The sequence below is a fragment of the Salmo trutta genome, chromosome 13 (genome assembly GCF_901001165.1).
Source record: "Salmo trutta chromosome 13, fSalTru1.1, whole genome shotgun sequence".
NCBI classification, from domain to species: domain Eukaryota; kingdom Metazoa; phylum Chordata; class Actinopteri; order Salmoniformes; family Salmonidae; genus Salmo; species Salmo trutta.
The window spans coordinates 8256165-8276817 of NC_042969.1; the positions used below are offsets into that span (position 1 = coordinate 8256165).

Here is a 20653-nt window from a genome sequence, read left to right on the forward strand (position 1 = left end):
TAGTCTGGTGAGTGTGTTTCTATGTTGTGTTGATTGGGGTTGGGACTCTCAGTTGAAGGCAGGTGTTGTCTATCTGCCTTTGATTGAGAGTCCCATATATTAGGGTGTGTTTGTGGTTGTTATTTGTGGGTGATTGTTCTGTGTTGAGCTTAGGCTTTGCCAGACTGTTTGTTGCTGTTCGTTCGTTAGTTCTCGTGTTTTTGTTATTTTTGTACGTTCATTTTTTGAAGTAATAAATTAACAAGATGAGCATACACATACCTGCTGCGTATTGGTCCTCCTTCACCGACGACAACCGTGACAAAAATAACATCATATTTGCAGCATATACCTGCCTACATATAACGCAGACAAATTTCATCAAGATGTAAACATTTGAAAGCATGCTGTCCAGTTTAAGCTAACTGACCGTGTTCACGTCAGTTTCATCATCACCCTCCTCCTCTTCCTCAGTGGCATCTGTCTTTCTCTGCCTGGACACAAGAAAAGAGGACATTAGAGACTTGAGAGACTTGAGTGCAAAGCTTCGATAAAAGAAGGGAGTGACTATTTTAACAGACACGTATTGTTAGCCATATGACACCTAGATTGTGGAAAGCTGGTAATGTTTCAGTCAGACTATCATAATAAAGTGGAACCACTATTAGAGCTTCAACTTGCAGTTTAATTCTGCTTATAGGCCTAACTTTACCGCGCTTCAGGATGCCCTGGGGGAGGATTTTGGGGACTTCGGGCTGTCCTGCTCTTTGACATTGGTCTACTTGACCATGCTTGCCCTCTTCATGGTCCTTTGTCGGTATAACCATATTGTCGCTGTGACCACTGCGAGGAGAGTGGCCAGAGAACCAGCCATCACTGCAGTGGATACGTCTAAGGGAGATGAGGTTGGACTTAGTTCGAATTTCTACTTTGTTTGTCAGGTTTTAGAGTGTTATGTGCTTAACTTTAGACAAATTGTCCGTGTCTGTGACCTCAGAATATCTGAACTCTTAGCATTCTCTCACCATCACTCATTGCGTCAAGATCCATTGTGCCATCAAACAAAGCAAGACGAGACTTGCGTCACCTGCGAAGGCAATAGGTAAAAATGACAGGCAAGTCACAATGTATTAACAGATGATACACGATACATGACTTTACGACAAAGTGAGACTTCATGACACATACTGGAGTTTTTTGCATGACCAACGCTACGGTTTATCTCCGTTTTTCAGTGAATGCATCAATAGCAATGTTATCATCCATAACATAGTTATAGCAATAGTAATAACATAGGACAGTACAAAGGGAATCTGATCTTAAGTTGAACGTATGACATCAGCTCTTTGCAGCCACATTCACGTCAGTAGGACTAAGCACGGACATGGCCTATGCTCATGGCCCTGAATATAATCAGAATGTGCTGAATCTCAACTTCTCCACTAGATGTCGGGCTACACCACTTTTGTTTCTGGCATGTCTTGGTTCTTCACCTCATTTCACCTCTGTTTTACCAATTAGCTAGGTATTTGAACTACAACCAATCAAACCAACTAAGAAGTGATGAAATGTAAACCTTTTTACCATTCATCAAATCATGACCAGTATTGTTTCTGTTACCCAAATTATATTGCACAAATACATAAGGGCGATGACAGTTTAGACGTTCCGTTTGTATTACCACTCATTTCTCTTCAATTGTATTTTGAGTTTCACTGCCCACCACAAACAATGTATTTGTTTTCCTGCGTATACTGCATGTGTTACCAAACATATTTCACCTCAACAACCCTTACAATAGATCAAAACCTCATCCAAATGTCATTCAGGTTTCAGTTGAGGTTCCTGTGTTCAGACGCTGGGTTCCCTGACGGTTATCACAATCCTATTTTTCCAATAATCTTCATGAGAAAATAAATTACCTTTCAGAGCCTCTTTGGAGAATCAATAGAAATGACGTGGGGGAGTTACTCTGGGGATGCTGTGAATTGCTAAACCTAATTGTCTGTGTTTTAATGGCCATGCTAAGGCTTTCCAGACCATTAGAGGAAGAAACCATTAGCCTCAGAGGTCATTTAGCCTCCATTTTGTCAGCCCACTATGAGGCTGGTAGTGTCTGCTATGGGTTTGCCAAAGCTAACCCTGTTGACATGGAGAAAGTCCATTGATTGGTCTAGTAGTTAAGTGTGTGCATCCTACTTGCTCTAATACGCATGCACACACACACAGCATGCACAAACATAGCGGTACACTCACAAACATAGAGGTATGAATGTGTGTTTCTTTGTCCGAAACATACTGTATAGAAAGTGCCCATACAAGTGTGTAAACACACTAACATTCATACTCTTTCTCCCTCCTTCATTTAGTTACTGAGTACAATGAATAATTCTTTGGCATTTTAACCAAACTTAACTACTTTGGGAAGCCGAAATGGTCTATTACTTTTATAGATTTTCAGATTTGCATTGTTTCACATCTATAGCTACCCTTCTCATCTTCCATCCAGCTTCAGGAGACTGAAAAGATTTGGCATGAGTCCTCAGATCCTCAAAAGGTTCTAGAGCTGCACCATCGAGAGCATCCTGACTGGTTGCATCACTGCCTGGTATGGCAACTGCTCGGCCTCAGACCGCAAGGCACTACAGAGGGTAGTGCGTACGGCTCAGTACATCACTGGGGCCAAGCTTCCTGCCATCCAGGACCTCTATACCAGGCAGTGTCAGAAAAGGGCCCTAGCAATTGTCAAAGATTCCAGCCACCCTAGTCATACACTGTTCTCTCTGGTACCGCACGGCAAGCAGTATCGGAGCACCAAGTCTAGGTCCAAGAGGCTTCTAAACAGCTTCTACCCCAAGCCATAAGACTCCTGAACATCTAATCAAATGGCTACCCAGACTATTTGCATTGCCCCCCCCCCCCTTTACGCTGCTGCTACTCTCTGTTATTATCTATGCATAGTCACTTTAATAACTCTATCTACATGTACATATTACCTCCATTACCTCGACTAACCGGTACCCCTGCACATTGACTCTGTACCGGTACCCCCTGTATATAGTCTCGCTATTGTTATTTTACTGCAGCTCTTTAATTACTTTTTCCTTTTATTTCTTATTCTTATTCATATTTTTTTTGAACTGCATTGTTGGTTGAGGGCTTGTTAGTAAGCATTTCACTGTTGTATTTGGCGCATGTGACTAATAAAATGTGATTAGATGTGATTTGATGCTCAGCAATTGGAGAGGAAATAATGACATGCAGAAGAGAAGTTTCTAATCTAATGTAGTTCATTTCATAGGTTCAATCGGTATGGCTGGTCTGAATGGATAGCTCGCTTTACCTCTTTCAGTAAGCATAATACAATTCACACTACTTCCTCTTTTATGTGCATAATGGGAATGTGTGTTAGTGTTTAAAAATATTAACATCATCAGCAGAGCATCATGTCTCTCCTCCTGTTTTCCATTATCAACGTACAGAATGTCATTCACCTATTTGCCTCATAGCCTATGAGCAGAATAATGCAAATTCCTTTCGCTTGCTGTTTAACCTATGGGCACAGTCTCATCACATTCCTCTCTCTCAACCAATGGGCATAAATCTTGGGATGTGTTTGTATGTCAAACTTACCCATGTTCTCGTACTTGCTGTGTCACAGCGAAAGTTACCGACAACCCTCCACCTCTCCACCATCACCAGCTAAGACCTTTCATTGGAACCTCTTAATCCCTGAGGGGGAGATTTCAATGCCAGCTGCCCCGCATAGGGCTACCTGCCATCAAAGAATCAGGCTCTGAGGATCATCCCTCGGAGACGAGGCCATTCCCCAAACTATTTTAAGAAGTGTTTACACTTGCATTTTGTCTCTGTTGTTCATTCAGTTAAACCTTAATCTGAATTGAATTAGCCAAATACAGGAAAAGGAGAACTTGGTGTGTTGCAAAAGTGATAGATGTCTAACCAACCTATTTTCAAACGTGCACTTACACTATTTCAGATGCCAAAGCCTTTGTATATGTGCAAAAGTTTATTTTTAACTAATGGTTTTCTTTGTATGTCAGACTACGTCGTAAATTCAAATATTCCATTTGACACATGCAGATATTGTTATCAATATCGGTATTTTCAAAGTTTATGAACAAAAAACAACATACCTAGTCAAATGTATTGGAATCCCAATGAAGACAAAGGTTATTATTCTGGTTTAGACCCACCCAACAGACGCTTCGACTGGTCATGGGTGTCACTCACTTATTCCCCCCTTCCCCCCCATCCCCCCCATCGCCCAAGACTGCTATGCCATGATACCCCTTATCACTCCACACAATTGGCCAAAACAAGGCGTTGGATCCACTGCTTGCTGGCACTTGATTACACACTCATAGGCTTTGTCTTCTTGGTGTTACATTGATATTAATCCCTTTGTTTAAATAAATGTGCATGTATAAATGTTGGTATTATTGTTGAAAGATGAATAGTTCTTGATAGAGTGGTTTGGTATTTCAATGTGTTTTGAGAGCCCAGATAAACAACCATTTACATGTTGATAGTGGGAGCTAGTATTGATTTACTGCCACTGTGGAATGTTCCACAGCGAAGGCAAGTGCACTGTGTATGTCTTGGCTCCAGAATTGACGAGGAAACTTCCTTCTGTGTTTTATTTAGGACAAAAACCATTGTCAGTAGATAAGTAAAGAACACATTTGGTTTCCACTCAAGTGATGTCAGGGAAGTTTGAGAGAGTGTGAAAAAATACATTTGGGGTGATATATGTGTGCTTCAGCATATTATAGGATATAACTCCCATTCCTCCCCCCGAAAATGTTGCACTTTATTTTAGTGATTTCTTTAAACCTGTGAATATAAGTAAGTACAATAATAATACAACATACTTTCTTAGTAAATGCCAGCTGAATAAATACCAGTGGAAACAATATTATAAAATACCAGGCCATCAGTTCAAGTATTCAAGTATAAACCAGCCTAATGTACATCAAAACCATTATTAATGGCTAAATTAAGGGTATATAATTCTGACAAATCCTTTACCTTAAAAACACTCCATGATGTATAATTTGTGAGGGAAATATCCAGAACTTGAATGTGTTCCAGACAAGCAGTCACAGCATGGTATGAACAGAATCCATTCCAGACGAGTACCCATTTTCACATGGACATGCCTATATTTGGCCAACACGTCTAAATGGAAAAAAATGATGGCATCACTTAGAACGGCTTAATGTGATATGCTGTTGTTGACCTCGAGGTACAAACTGTTCAGCTATTCCACAGACAATTGGAACATTTACCACAGAGCAGTAAACTATGGATAGGTCACCCTACCTATAGGAATGTACCCCTGGATTGTTGAGATAATACAATGAAAACAAATGTGTAATACTGTGTAGTAATGCTGATTCCATACTATGAGACATTTGTATCAGTACTGTACATGTAGATAATGAAAGGGTTATATCCACTCTATATAGGCATTTCACCTAGACCAAGTATCCTCAAACTGGGGGTACGCGCAATGCCGTAAATATATATACACTACTGTTCAAAAGTTTGGGGTCACTTAGAAATGTCCTTGTTTTTGAAAGAAAAGCACATTTTTGGCCATTAAAATAACATCAAATTGATCAGACATACAGTGTAGACATTTAATGTTGTTAATGACTATTGTAGCTGGAAATGGCAGATTTTTAATGGAATATCTACGTAGGCGTACAGAGGCCCATTATCAGCAACCATCACTCCTGTGTTCCAATGGCACTTTGTGTTAGCTAATCCAAGTATATCATTTTAAAAGGCTTATTGATCATTAGAAAAGCCTTTTGTAATTATGTTAGCACAGCTGAAACTATTGTTCTGATTAAAAAAGCAATAAAACAGACCTTCTTTAGACTAGTTGAGTATCTGGAGCATCAGTATTTGTGGGTTCGATTACAGGCTCAAAATGGCCAGAAACAAATAACTTTCTTCTGAAACTCTTCAGTCTATTTTTGTTCTGAGAAATGAAGGCTATTCCATGTGTGAAATTGCCAAGAAACTGAATATCCCGTACAAAGCTGTGAACTACTCCCTTCACAGAACAGTGCAAACTGTCCCTAACCAGAACAGAAAGAGGAGTGGGAGGCCCCGGTGCACAACTGAGCAAGAGGATTAGCATTTGCTGCCAGTTGAGGACTTGTGAGGCATCTGTTTCTCAAACTAGACACTAATGTACTTGTCCTCTTGCTCAGTTGTGCACCGGGGCCTCCCACTCCTCTTTCTAGAGCGAGAACTAAGATGAATTTCGAGTAGTAAGACATATATAAAAGCAACAGATACCATTAATAAGAAGGGGCTAGAGGTGTCTTATATAGTGAGCTACCGAGTGACTAGGACAGGCAAGCCCCATACTATTGTGGAGGACTTAATTCTTCCTGCTGCCGCGGATATGGCTGGGACAATGCTAGGAGAAAAGGCCAAAAAAACTTTACAGACAATGCCTTCATCAAACAACACTGTTTCACCACGCATCAGTGACATGGCAGGAGATGTTTTGAAACAATTACGGATTCACATACAAGCCAGTGAATTATATGCATAACAGCTGGATGAGTCAACAGACGTGGCGGGCCTGGCACAGCTCCTGGTATATGTCCGTTACGTTTATGGGGTGTCAGTTATTAAGGAAGACATCCTCTTCTACAAACCACTGGAAACCAGGACAACAGGAGAGGATATTGTTAAAGTACTGGGCAGCTTTGTGACATCAAATGGACTTTGGTGGTCAAGATGTGTTGGTATCTGTACTGATGGCACAAAAGCCATGACAGGGAGACATAGTGGAGTGGTAATGCGTGCACAAGCAGTTGCTCCCGACGCCACTTGGGTACACTGCAGCATCCACCGAGAGGCTCTTGCTGCCAAGGGAATGCCTGACAGCTTGAAAGACGTTTTGGACACTGCAGTGAAAATAGTTAAAGCAATGCCCCTGAACTCTCGTATATTTTCTGCAGTATGCAATGATATGGGCAGCGACCATGTAACGCTTTTACAACATACAGAAGTGCGCTGGTTATCAAGGGGCAAAGTATTGACACAGTTTTTTAAATTGAGAGATGAGCTTAAGGTTTTCTTTACTGACCATAATTTTCACTTGTCTGACCACATGCATGATGAAGAGTTTCTCACACGACTGGCCTATCTGGATGATGTTTTTTCTTGTCTGAATGATCTGAATCTAGGATTACAGGGACTCTGCAATTATATTCAATGTGCGGGACAAAATTGAGGATATGACTAAGAAGTTGGAGCTCTTCTCTTTCTGCATTAACAAGGACAACACACAGGTCTTTCCATCATTGCATGATTTTTTTTGTGTGCAAATGAACTTAAAATGTGATATAGCAAAGCACCTGAGTGAGCTGGGTGCGCAATTACATAGTTACCTTCCCGAAACGGATGAAACAAACAACTGGATTCGTTATCCCTTTCATGCCCTACCTTCAGTCCACTTACCGATATCTGAACAAGAGAGCCTCATTGAAATTGCAACAAGCGGTTCTGTGAAAATTGAATTTAATCAGAAGCCACTGCCAGATGTCTAGATTGGGATGCGCTCAGAGTATTCTGCCTTGGCAAATCGTGCTGTTAAGACACTGATGCCCTTTGCAACCATGTACCTATTTGAGAGTGGATTCTCGGCCCTCACTAGCATGAAAACTAAATACAGGCACAGACTGTGTGTGGGAAATTAGTTAATACTCTCTCCAATACAACCCAACATTGCAGAGTTATGTGCATCCTTTCAAGCACACCCTTCTCATTAATCTGTGGTGAGTTATTCACAATTTTCAATGAATAAATAAGATTTTATATGTAAGATGGTTAAATAAAGAACAAAATTATTGATTATTATTATATTATTATTTGTCCCCTGGTCCTATAAGAGCTCTTTGTCACTTCCCACAAGCCGGGCTGTGACAAAAACTCACACTCATTCTTATGTTTAATAAATTAATCGTATAGTGTGTGTGGCAGGCTTACAATGATGGCAAAAAACAACATTTGAGAGTGCGCTGACCCTGGTGCTAGAGGGGGTACGCAGCTGGAGGTTGAATGATTGAAGGGGCATGGGACTATAAAAAGTTTGGGAGCCACTGACCTAGACCGAAGAATGGAGACAACACACCCTGCAACTGTGTTTTTCCCATTTTGTCCATTAATATAGAGTGACTGTGTAATACTGTAGAACTCTAATGATACAAACCCTCATCTCGAAAACCAGATCATAGGCAACAGTGAAGAGCATTTGAAAATTGTGGGAGGAAAAGTGGATGTCTAAAGAGACTAATGTATCCCTGTATGATGATGATTCCTAAACACCTCCCTCCATTGACTGCATGTTTATGGAAATTGCACAGAAATGCCATCCATTTTTTATTATTCACAATATACGATAAAAGTAATTGGCTGTATAAATGAGATGAGTCTCACGTAAACCAGAGGAAAACATTGTGTGCCACAACACAAGATTGAGTCTTCGTCTGATACTAGTGCCTACACGTCTAGTTCTCTAATACCTATCTGCATGCTACCTCCCCCTCTGACGTCACCGGGCTCCGACTAGACTTGGACAGCAGTGTCACTTTTGACCTTTGCGTCCCCTTTGAGGTGGACGAATAGGACACCTGGTTCCCCGTGGTGGAGTCTCTCCCGTTGTCGCCGCGGCAACACAGCACCGTCCTGACCTTTTCCCTGAAGTCGTCAGAGACGTAGTAGAAGATGAAGGGGTCGATGCAGCTGTTCAACGTGCTAACAGCTAGGCTAACCATGTATGGCACGTACAGGTCCTCCCCGTCATCCACCAGGTAGGAGTCGGAGTAGTGCAGGAGAAGGAGGACGTTGCTGGGTAGCAGGCAGCCAACGAACACTACCAGCACTAGCACAGTGACACGCACAGCGTGGGCGTAGCGCTGACCTCCCGCCACTAGGGTGCGTATCACGGAGCCGTAGCAGTAGAGGACGACCAGCAGGGGGAGCAGGAAGCAGAGAAAGAAGAGTGTGAGAAAGTAGGGCAGGAAGTAGTTCTCATGCTCCTCCTCAGGCAACGCGTCGTGGCACGTGGTTATGCTCGGCTCGTCCAGCTTGTAGGACTGGCGGGAGACGAGGAGAGGCACCATGGCGGCCAGCACCACCACCCACACGCCCAGGCTCATGTAAAGGGAGGTGCGGCGGCTGCGGAGGGTTTTGGCACCGAATGGGTGCACCAATGCCACGTAGCGGTCAACGGCGATGAACGCCAGGCACAGCACCGAGCCGTACATGTTGCCGTAGAAGAGCGCCGTGACAACGCGGCAGAAGGGCTCGCCGAAGACCCAGTCGTTGCCCTGGAAGTGATAGACTATGCGGAAGGGGAGCACCATCAGTATCATGAGGTCGGTGGTGGTGAGGTTGATAAGGAGGATGGTGGATGGCATCTTCTTGGTACGGAACAGAAGGACCCACAGGGCCAGCAGGTTAGCCGGGAGGCCCACAGTGAAGGCTACCAGGTAGAGCATGGGCACGTAGAGCACGGTGGTGGGAGCCTGCACCTCCTGGATCTGTTTGTCTTTCAGGGTGGTGAAGTTGCAGTTGGACACCAGCTTGAAGGAGCGCAGCCCTGTCGAGGTAGAAACAGAAGAGATTTGATGATTCGTTAGAGGTTCTGCATTAAATTATTTTCAGTATAAATGCATTCATATACTGATATTTTACCTAGCAAAAGCTGTGCATCCTAGTTAAGCATTCAGATAAGGCATACCCCTAACTTAAAATGTGTAGGTGACACAAACTTCTAATAGCATCAATGTGTGATATACACAAAGGATAGAGATATGCCTGCATTTCTCAAGTTAGGTTTCAGCCCACTGCGAAAAGCTTGCAGGACTTTCACATCCGTAGTCGAAAGGACATTTTGGGTGAAAACTTGAGTTACACGAGTGGATCTCAAGCTAGGATTCAGATCATTAAGAACAAAGTGATCTCATCAGCTTGAAAATAACCTATGGTCATGGGAGGGGTCTGGCGAGACCATTAAAGTGGTCTGTGGTACTGTATGTCCCAAGGTGTGCGAAGTTGCTGGATATTGGCGGGAACTGGAACACGCTGATGTACATGTCAATCCAGAGTATCCCAAACATGGATGACATGTCAATGGATGAAATGTCTAGTGAGTAAGCAGGCCATTGAAGAACTAGGGCATTTTCAGTTTCCAGGAATTGTGTACAGATCATTGCGGCATTGTCTGCCATCTGTCCCGGAACAGTTGAAATCAGGATTAATCTGTGAAGAGCACACTTCTCCAGTGTGCCCATGGCCATCGAAGGTGAGCATTTTCCTACTGAAGCCGGATATGACGCCGAACTGCAGTCAGGTCAAGACCCTGGTGAGGATGATGAACACGCAGATCAGCTTCCCTGAGACGGTTTCTGACAGTTTGTGCAGTTGTTCTTCGGTAGTGTAAACCCACAGTTTCATCAGCTGTCCGGGTGGCTGGTCTCTGGCAACAGCCCTGATGGACATTCCTGCAGTCAGCATGCCTATTCCATGCTCCTTCAAAACCTGAGACATCTGTGACACTGTGTTGTGTGACAAAACTGCACATTTTAGAGTGTCCTTTTATTGTCCCCAGCACAAGACGCACCTGTGTAATAATAATGCTGTTTAATCAGCTTCTTGATATGTTACACCTGTCAGGTAGATAGATTATCTTGGCAAAGGACAAATTCTCACTAACAGGGATGTAAAGAAATTTGTGCACAAGCTTTTATGGAAAATGTCTGGGATCTTTTATTTCAGCTCATGAAACACTTTATATGTTGCCTTTTTGTTCAGTATATTTATCACATTTGAAATGCAGATAGACTGAAGCTCGTTTAGCTCCTACACACTTACAAAAAAGGGTTCACAAGGGTTCTTCGGCTGTCCCCATAGTATAAATGTTTTGGTTTCCAGGTAGAGCCCTTTACACAGAGGGTTCTAAATGGAACCCAAAAGAGTTCTATCTGGAACTAAAAATCACAGGGTTCTTCTATGGGGACAGCCAAAGAACCCTTGTTAATTCTAGATAGCACCTTTTTTCTAAGAGGGTTACCTCTCTTGTTCAGTACCTTGCCTGTGCGTGTAGTGGCTCAGCGTTGTGAAGACTCGTATTTTTCAATCACCAATGAAATTCACATTCCAGTTAAGCCTGATGTTGTTTTGGCCATTACAGTTAAGTGGCAGGCTATAGTGACAGTTCCCAGAGAGCTCAGGCTCATTTCAGCTAATGATTTAATTTACAGGAAATAGCTGGCCAGTATATGGCAATAATGTACATAAACTACCCTATAGAGAACACATTCCTACTCAGTAGATAAGAGGCAGTAGATTAGCTTGCATGCCGGTATATCTTCAAAATCACAGGAAAGATAAGCTTCCTCAACTGAAATGACCACATCCAAGCTACATGAACACCTACCAAAATAAAAATAATTCACACGCAAACACACACATTCAGAGTTTTTAACGACAAACCCTTGGTTTGAGGTTTGCTTAATGAAAGTGACCTGAAGGAGTTTGGATCAAAGGAAGAAAAAAAAGATGCACCAACTTACGGACGCCCATGCCAGTGCACTCTTCTGTGGTGGGAGAGGAGGAACAGCCATGGAGGATAGCAGAGAGAGAGAGCAGCAATAGCAGAGTCCCGGCTGGAGCAAAGAGACTCATGGCGCTGCAGAGGATCCGTACTCTCTCACAGCGAAAGCTAAAATGTATGGTTAGGAGCTACTTCCACAAGCAGAGAGCTGCCTCTCCCTTCCTTCTCCCTCCCTTCCTTTATCTGCTCCGTGTAACGCAGCCCCCGCAGTGAAGTCTGAAATTGTTATCTCCTTTACCACAATATCACCCTTCAAATCACTGTATTCCTGCCAAAGTTTGTCAAGAGTCTTCGCTGTGTCTCAGATGAGTTCAGCAGCTTGACTTCAACAGACTACACCGGTCTCTTCTACACTGTACTCCTATGCTCTATTCTAATATAGTCCAGATGTGTGTCTAGTTCTGCCTCTGGGGGAGGTGCATGTTTGGTGGTGGGGGCATGACATTGTTCTTCTCATGCTGTGATTCATATGAGGAGAGCGGTGAGTTGATCTGCCCCACGCTTTGAGGAACAGGAAATATGGTAATTTGACCTCTGGGGCCATAGTAAGGCATGCATTATTCCAGACAGACATCCACTCACACCCAATGACCCTTTCTCGTAAGAGCATACACACACAAACACACACATACAACCACATACACACACTTCATAAGTAAGTGTCATTATGCTGAAGAGTTCCATGTTCTGACATTCATTGAAAATATCCTGTCCTAAACAACACCTGTATGTTCACAATCCTCCTCTCCCTTGCAGCAATCTTTGTTCTCCATACTGGACTCAATCGTGCATCCTCAGATGCCATTTAAAACACAACTCACAAAAAGCTTCAGGTCTTGATGCCAGAGGGAATACATTCCTGCCGTTCTTAGGAGGACAAGCCATTGTCACATAAACTTCAATAATCCTCCACTGGGCAGAGAGACTGTGCTTTCCACCCAAATACTCTCTAGTTGTATAAATATCCAACCATTCCTTTTATATGAGACCTCTATTTTTCACGTAGCTTGGTTTATTTGTTCCTCCTGTCTTGGCAGTCTGTCCTTCCGCACACATATACCAAGCAACCCTACTCAGACACACACAAATAAGCATTACAAACACACAGTCTGTCAAGCTGGATAAGCACATGTCCTGTGTCCCCAGTATGGTGACTGTGAGGAGAGAGGTAGAGGCCTGCATGAGGAGTAGACACTTTCGTCACAGAAGAACAGGGGCATATCAAGGCAATGGCCTTGAAAGGACTAATAGCAAAGTCAAATAGGGTCTGCAACACATCAGCATTACAGTCCTTGTATCTTCTAGCAGGGCAAGTGGATTGAGAAGGACTTCAACTTCTGTGTCCACAGTGCTTAGCTAATGTTATGCTGATGTGTTTTCATGTGAACTGCTGACATCTCACAGGAAACGATAGGATCTTAGCTGACGGAAAAGAGGGATCACGGATGTAGGGGAAGTGTGTCTGTGCGTGCCACCCTGGTGTTTATATATTCAGCCTCAACAGGCTATTACTGATAATGTGTTTCTGTAATTGTCTTATTGCATCTGGCAAAGGGTTACCAAACACATTTACTCAAAGAACTTTGCAAAATTACGGTGAAATCTCTTTTTCTTTTTTATGTGACCACATTTTCAAAAAACTCCAATTAAGATTCAAAGATGTCTGCAGAAACAATGGGGTGTTAGCTATAATATAACACCTTGAGTTTGAAAACATTATTGGTTATTAAACTACAGTAAGTGAAGTGGATTAACACCCATAACATAATTATGGTAAAAGTATGACATCATGGGTCCCTGATCTGTACTATACAGAAATGCATAATTATTCATGTCATTCTCTTCATGGTGATGTATCCTGAATAGGTACACAAAGGTAAAACATGGAATATCTCCCTTTGCATGTCTGGGTATTATTCTACACACTGGCTATGATTCTAATAGTTACAAATTCTAACAAAATTGTAACTACTTTTCAATGTCCGACGTCTGGTGTTGGTTGGCGCTCAGTGGGTATGAGGGGACTCATATTAAAATAATAATTTGGTGGGTGCTTATATTGGACCTATTTCACACATTTTTCACATTATTAACTCTGGGATTGAAAAAATTTGGCATGGGTCCTCAGATCCTCAAAAGGTTCTACAGCTGCACCATCGAGAGCATCCTGACTGGTTGCATCACTGCCTGGTATGGCAATTGCTCAAGCTCCAATCGCAAGGCACTACAGAGGGTAGTGCGAACAGCCCAGTACTGGGGCCAAGCTTCCTGGCATCCAAGACCTCTATACCAGGCAGTGTCAAAAATTGTCAAAGACTCCAGCCACCACAGTCATAGGCTGTTCTCTCTACTACCGCATGGCAAGCGGTACCGGAGTGCCAAGTATCTAGGTCCAAGAGGCTTCTAAACAGCTTCTATCCCCAAGCAATAAGACTCCTGAACATCTAGTCAAATGGCTACCCAGACTATTTGCATTGCCCCCCCTCCCCTCCCCTCCCCTCTCCACACCACTGCCACTCTCTATGCAAAGTCACTTTAATAACTCTACCTACATGTACATACTACTTCAACTAGCCGGTGCCCCCGCACATTGACTCTGTACCAGCACCCCCCTGTATATATTGTTATTTTTTACTGCTGCTCTTTAATTACTTGTTACTTTTATCTCTTATTCTTATCCGTCTTTTTTGGAAACTGCACTAATGGTTAGGGGCTCGTAAGTAAGCATTTCACTATCTACACCTGTTGTATTCGGCACATGTGACTAGTACAATTTGATTTTATTTAGATTTTATTTGATCTGAACTAGCAACCTTTCAGTTACTGGCCCAAAGCGCTAACTGCTAGTTACCTACCACTCATGGATGGGTATCCATAAGAACCGGGAGAGGTGACATTATCTGAAAAGAGAAAGAAGAGAAGTGAGCGAGAAGGAGGGGTTGTCCAGACTGTTTTCACACTCTTGCTTTGACTACCATGTAACAGAAAGAGAAAGAAAAAGTTACAAGCTGAACAAAACAGTATGCCAGTGGAAGGGAGGACAGTAGCATGTGACCGAACTGTGGTTTGTGACTACTATGAATTCTCATTGTCGCCAATTCAGTTGCAGTCATTCTGCTACAGATTTTTTGGTCATATTGTTACCGATTTGATAACAGAATGAAGCGTTTTAATCACTTAATAAATAAATATTAAATAAATATTTTCGGCTGGCGCTAAGGAGGCGCAAGTGTCAAACGCATATTACTTTGAAATTTTGTCATGTAAAAACTGCCGCATTGGCATTTTCCAGCCCTAATGCCAGAATCGGCAATTTACCTGTTCTAACCTCAGCTTGTTTGCACTGATATGGGAGGGGTGGCCATAATTTAAGTTTGTCCTTAAAAACGAGCACAAAAGTTACAATTTCATGCATTTCTAATGGAAAGTTTTAAGACCCACAAAAAGCAGGTCATAACCAGTGATGTAGTGGTACAAACAATAGGTGGGTAAACTCCGAACACCAGTTGTGCTGAAAAAAGCAATGCTTCCTATACTTTCAATGCAGTTTCCTGCAAAAGGTGTCTTTTTTTGGTCCAGGCTATATGGTCTTGATTTCAACTTCAGTTGATTTTTTGATACAGACCAAATCTGAACCAATCACAGATGTCTGTGGGATCTATTTTAACAAACCTAATGCAATAGTAAATCTAGCACTGGTGGTAGAGCGAAACGTCCAGGGGAATATTTGTGCTATTTTCAAAGCCATTATTATGAGCCCAATAGCTGGCGGTGGCGCGAAAAAGCTGGAGTTTGATGAATAAACAAGTTGTAGGTGTGGCCACTCACCGGCCAATCAAGGCATACCATGGCTTAATACTGCATGCGTTTTTCTCAAGTTCTGTAGGTTATTGACAGTCTTTGCTTGGTCATCAAATCCAATTTGGCTAGGGCTGGGGGCACGGAACATTCTAGTCTGTTGTGAATTGATCCTAAAATTTGTTGAATAGCATAGGCTTAATATGTTTGCAGTGTTGACAGTCAAGATTGTTGTAATTGGCTTCAATGAGTATAGGCCTTTACACATCACACTTCTCCTCAATATAAAATACTAGTCTCCCGTAAATTGTATTTTATGAGTGAGTCATGTTCTCAATAAGCCTACTGTTGATATGGCTTATAGGACAGAACATTTTGAATAGCCTATGTTTGGAGGAGTGTATCTTTGTCGGGTAGCCTAGCAGTTAAGAGCATTGGTCCATTAACCCGAAAGGTTGCTGGTTTGAATCCCTGAGCCGACTAAGTGAAAAATCTGTAGGTGTGCCCTTGAGCAAGGCACTTAACCCTAATTGCTCCTGGATAAGTGTCTGCTAAATGACTCAAATATAATTGTATCAGACAATAGGCGCTCGTTGGGTAAGGGTTTTTTAATTAATCAAAAAAGAAAACAAGAAATTGCTAGAGGAAAATAACTTAAATGTTTCAAAATAGGAGTGTCACCAGATTATCTCATCTCTCCTGCCATGATGAGCATATAGCCTACATAGAGTTTTTTTTTATGTACATCCAAAATAATAACAGGAACTGGACAAAATAATGTAATAGCCTACGTAGATAAAAAGGGGATGTCCACTCACTGTTTTGCTGCTGACAAACTTTGAAATAAAGCTTCATTGAGAGGAGGGGAAGCTATGCTTGGTTATTAATCAAATTAAACAAAAAGGACATGGACAAAAACAACATACCTAGTCAAGTGAATTGTAATGAAGACTGAGGTTATTATTCTGGTTTAGACCCACCCAATTTACGACTTCGACTGGTCAAGGGTGCCACTCATTTATTCCACCCTGCGTTGTTTGCTCTATAACCTGTTCATTAATGTGCCCTGCAACCATTATATATAGACATCAATGCAGAGACAATAAGAAGACAGTGGCAGAATAAATTCAAACACACATTTGTTTTATCACAAAACCGGATAGCAACCTCTGTCCGGTGAAGTACACAATGCATATAACTGTCTGTTACATGACCTAAAGCATTGACAAGCAAGTTGTTTCCAACATTTTCGGACCACTAAAGAGCCACAGAGAGTTACCGCAAGTCGCAAAGAAAACAGGCGCTGCCTCCACCATTCCAGCACCATTTCACCAACAACATCAAATCACCTCTGCTTAGTCTAATACAGTGTCAACTAAAAGATACCAAAAACAATTTAGTCCAATCAACGTCAGCTAAATATTTTGTTGCTGTCAATGGTTCTGATTTCTGTGTGTGTGCGTGTGTGCGTGTGCGTGTGTGTGTGTGTGTGTGTGTGTGTGTGTGTGTGTGTGTGTGTGTGTGTGTGTGTGTGTGTGTGTGTGTGTGTGTGTGCGTGTCTGCGTGCGTGTGTGCGTGTCTGCGTGCGTGTGTGCGTGTGCGTGTGCGTGTGTGTGTGTAAGAAGAAAAACATGTTGACTCACCCTACTTGTAGAGACAAGCCAATGCCATCTTCCTCTCTTTCATTTTGACGAAACGGTCTATCACTCTATCATACAGTACACACTTTCATTTTTTGTTGTCATAGGGTATCTGGCTAAAATGCTTGTTCACTAGCCTAACTTCCATTCATGGAAAACGTTAGTTACGTAACATTAGCCTTCTACATCTGGCTAGATATTGAACTTCCATCCTCTCAGGCCAGGGGTACAACAATGTATGAATTAATTTTAGCTAGCTAGGTAGCCACCGGAGGACAACAACACAATGATATGCAATAATTCAAGTTTTTCTGTCATTGATGTATGCTCTCAATGGGATTTAATAGGAGTTACCACTAACTGTACATTTCGATCAGAAGTGGGCTGCCGCTTGACAACTCTTCACTCCAAAAGATTGGCCGCTTAGTGGGTGTGGGCTGAACCTATTCAAGTAAGTAAGTAAATACATTTTGAAAATGTAAACAAAATATATATATTATTAGCTAGCTACAGCAGGCCACTGTGTGTAGGCTAATCAACTGCTTGTTAGCTAGCTAGCCAACTGTACATACTATAGCTAAGTGAAATATCATCAGCTAGTTAACTTCATATTAGCTTGTTATCTTGATATAGGCCTATTTGTCATTGTAAATTAAAAATGCATGCTCCAAACGCATTTGTAGATAACAGCAATGGAGAGGGTGAAATTACTTTCTGCTCTAGCTGTCAGAAATTGAGTAAGTGTACTACTAGTTAGATAGGTTGTATGATGACGTTATGAAAATATTCTCCAGTTTTATTCCCTAGAGAGGAAAACTAAGAAGACAGTCAGATATATAATAGTCAGGGCTGTCTAAATGCAATAAAATGAAGCCTGTTTCTTTGTGATGTCTGTCCTCAGATATGGAGAGCTGCGGAAGCTTGTCTGCCAATGAAGAGGTCCAAGTGAATGTCCCAAAAGACTGCTAACACATCCTTGTATTCCACGGGTTGTATGTGTACTTATGTTAGCAAATGTTGTATACAACAATACAGTTAAAAGTCACACACAATGTAGGCTACAAACGTATTACAACTGTAACAGGCCAATCCTCCTCCTGGAGATGTGCTGGGTGTGCAGGCTTCTGTTCCAGCCCAGCACTAACACACCTGATTCAACTTATCAAACCCAATGAGTTGATAATAATGTGTATTATTGCTGGGCTGTAATAGAAGTCTGTTCACCCAGTAGATCAGAGAGTGGAGCAAGGTTGGCCACCTGTTCAACGTGGAACGAGGGAGAGATTGGTTTGTTGTTTTGGAATGTTTGTTGTTTTGAAAGTGTATTGAAAAGTTTCTTAGTAGCTAGCTAACTTTTTAGTTTGGATCCCGCAACGCAGTTGGCATCAGTTACTGGGACTGCTACTCTCTGTCCAGATATCCTGCAGACCAAGGCCAAGTCTGAGGAGCTATTTGGCGTAGCAGCTAGCCTAGCTGCTAGCTAGCTGCCTATCAAGCTAGCAGGGTTTTCTTGAGGGCTTGAACGTATTCCGCGACCCGGTTAGCCATTGTGGCTGGGACCGCGGATTGTCCCGGGTTTGTGGCTGTCTAGATCCCTGCTGTTTGTTGTTGTTTTCAATCTTCCCTGTGACCTGTCCTGTCTGGAACTGCGAGGAGTAACAGCGTAACCTATATTGCTAGCTACCATGACAAAGGCCAAAGCCGGCGGGAGTACCGTTGAGGGCAGTGGTGTCTCTCTATCACAGGTGAAGGGTCTTTCAAACAAACAAAAATAGTTCTACAAGTAGTTGTTACAACAACAAGAAAATAGCTTGAAGTGACTTTATAGCCACTCCTATCTGTCATAACTTTAATCTGAGACTAGAGGAAAGTCTTTGTCCTCAGGCCTGGAGGGAAGCCAAAGCTGCTACCCAAGAGTGGCAAAGTGGCCTTTACTGGTTCTAACAGCAGACCCATCAGCTTTCTGCCAGCTCTTAGCAAACCCCCAAAAATGTGTTTGACCAAATATATTGCTATTTCTCTTTAAACAAATTAACAACATACTTTCAGCATGCTTATAGAGAAGGGCACTCAACATGTACTGCACTGCCTCAAATGACTGATGATTGGTTGAAAGAAATTGATAAAAAAAATAAGATTGTGGGAGCTGTACTGTTAGATTTCAGTGCAGCCTTTGATATTATTGACCATAGCCTGTTGTTTAAAAAACATGTGTTATGGCTTTTCAACCTCTGCCATATTTTGGATTCAGAGCTATCTATCTAATAGAACTCAAAGGATTTTCTTTAATAGAAGCTTATCCAATGTTAAACATGAAAAGTGTGGTGTACCTCAGGGCAGCTCTCTAGGCCCTCTAGTCTTATATTTTTACCAATGACCTGCCACTGGCATTGAACAAGGTATGTGTGTCCATGTATGCTGATGATTTAACCATATACACATCCACAACCACAGCAAATTATGTCACTGAAACCCTTAACGACGAGTTGCTGTCTGTTTTGGAATGGGTGGGCAGTAATAAATTGGTCCTGAACATCTCTAAAACTAAGAGCATTGTATTTGCTACAAAAGTTCAAGACGTCAGCTGAATTTGGTAATGAATGGTGTGGCTGTTGGACAAGCTGAGGAGACTAAATTACTTGGTGTTACCTTAGATTGTAAACTGTCATGGGCAAAATATGTACACTACCAGTCAAAAGTTTAAGAACACCTACTCATTCAAGGGCTTTTCTTTATTTTTTACTATTTTCCACATTGTAGAATAATAGTGAAGACATCAAAACTATGAAATGACACCTATGGAATCATGTAGTAACCAAAAAAGTGTTAAAACAAATCAAATCAATTCAAACAGCCACCCTTGATGTAAGCTTTGCACACTCTTGGCATTCTCTCAACCAGATTCATGAGGTAGTCACCTGGAATGCATTTCAATTAACAGGTGTACCTTGTTAAAAGTTAATTTGTGGAATGTCTTTCCTTCTTAATGCATAACACAATCAGTTGTGTTGTGACAGGGTAGGGGTGGTATACAGAAGATAGCCCTATTTGGTAAAAGACCAAATCCATATTATGGCAAGAACAGCTCAAATAAGCAAAGAGAAACAACAGTCCATCATAACGTTAAGACATGAAGGTCAGTCAATACGGAGCATTTCAAGAGCTTTGAAAGTTTCTTCTAGTGCAGTTGCAAAAACCATCAAGCGCTATGATGAAACTGGCTCTCATGAGGACCGCCTCAGGAATGGAATACCCAGAGTTACCCCTGCAGCAGAGGATAAGTTAATTAGAGTTAACAGCCTCAGAAATTGCAGCCCAAATAAATGCTTCACAGGGTTCAAGTAACAGACACATGTCAACATCAACTGTTCAGAGGAGACTAAGTGAATGAGGCCTTCATGGTCGGATTGCTGCAAAGAAACCACTACTAAAGGACACCAATAATAAGAAGAGACTTGCTTGGGCCAAGAAACACAAACAATGGACATTAGACTGGTGGAAATTTGTCCTTTGGTCTGGAGTCTAAATTGGAGAATTCTATTCCAACCGCTGTGTCTTTGTGAGA

General features: G+C 42.1%; 1 protein-coding gene and 2 long non-coding RNA genes across 3 annotated transcripts; 1 reads left to right on the forward strand and 2 right to left on the reverse strand.

Moving 5' to 3' along the window:
- Positions 1 to 261: 261 nt before the first annotated feature.
- On the reverse strand, positions 262 to 4236 carry LOC115205124 (uncharacterized). The gene is made up of 4 exons (XR_003880554.1): positions 4137 to 4236; positions 1005 to 1066; positions 692 to 870; positions 262 to 473 (listed from the first exon to the last, which is right to left on the reverse strand). It is a non-coding gene; the product is annotated as an uncharacterized LOC115205124 (long non-coding RNA).
- A 4152-nt stretch (positions 4237 to 8388) lies between these two features.
- Positions 8389 to 12048, reverse strand: LOC115205125 (proteinase-activated receptor 4). The gene is made up of 2 exons (XM_029770795.1): positions 11610 to 12048; positions 8389 to 9634 (listed from the first exon to the last, which is right to left on the reverse strand). Exons 1-2 carry the CDS (start codon positions 11719 to 11721, stop codon positions 8556 to 8558), a joined length of 1191 nt encoding a protein of 396 aa, XP_029626655.1. The 5' UTR covers positions 11722 to 12048; the 3' UTR covers positions 8389 to 8555.
- A 5158-nt stretch (positions 12049 to 17206) lies between these two features.
- On the forward strand, positions 17207 to 18408 carry LOC115204880 (uncharacterized). Its single transcript, XR_003880501.1, has 2 exons — positions 17207 to 17539; positions 17990 to 18408. It is a non-coding gene; the product is annotated as an uncharacterized LOC115204880 (long non-coding RNA).
- The last annotated feature ends 2245 nt before the right edge of the window (positions 18409 to 20653 follow it).

Bases quoted from the DNA above. Each gene is read 5' to 3' on its own strand.
- LOC115205125 (XM_029770795.1), bottom strand. From the start codon at position 11,721: ATGAGTCTCTTTGCTCCAGCCGGGACTCTGCTATTGCTGCTCTCTCTC. The intron at 9,635-11,609 runs GTAAGTTGGTGC...CTACCTCGACAG, and splicing joins GTGCACTGGCATGGGCGTCC to GGCTGCGCTCCTTCAAGCTG.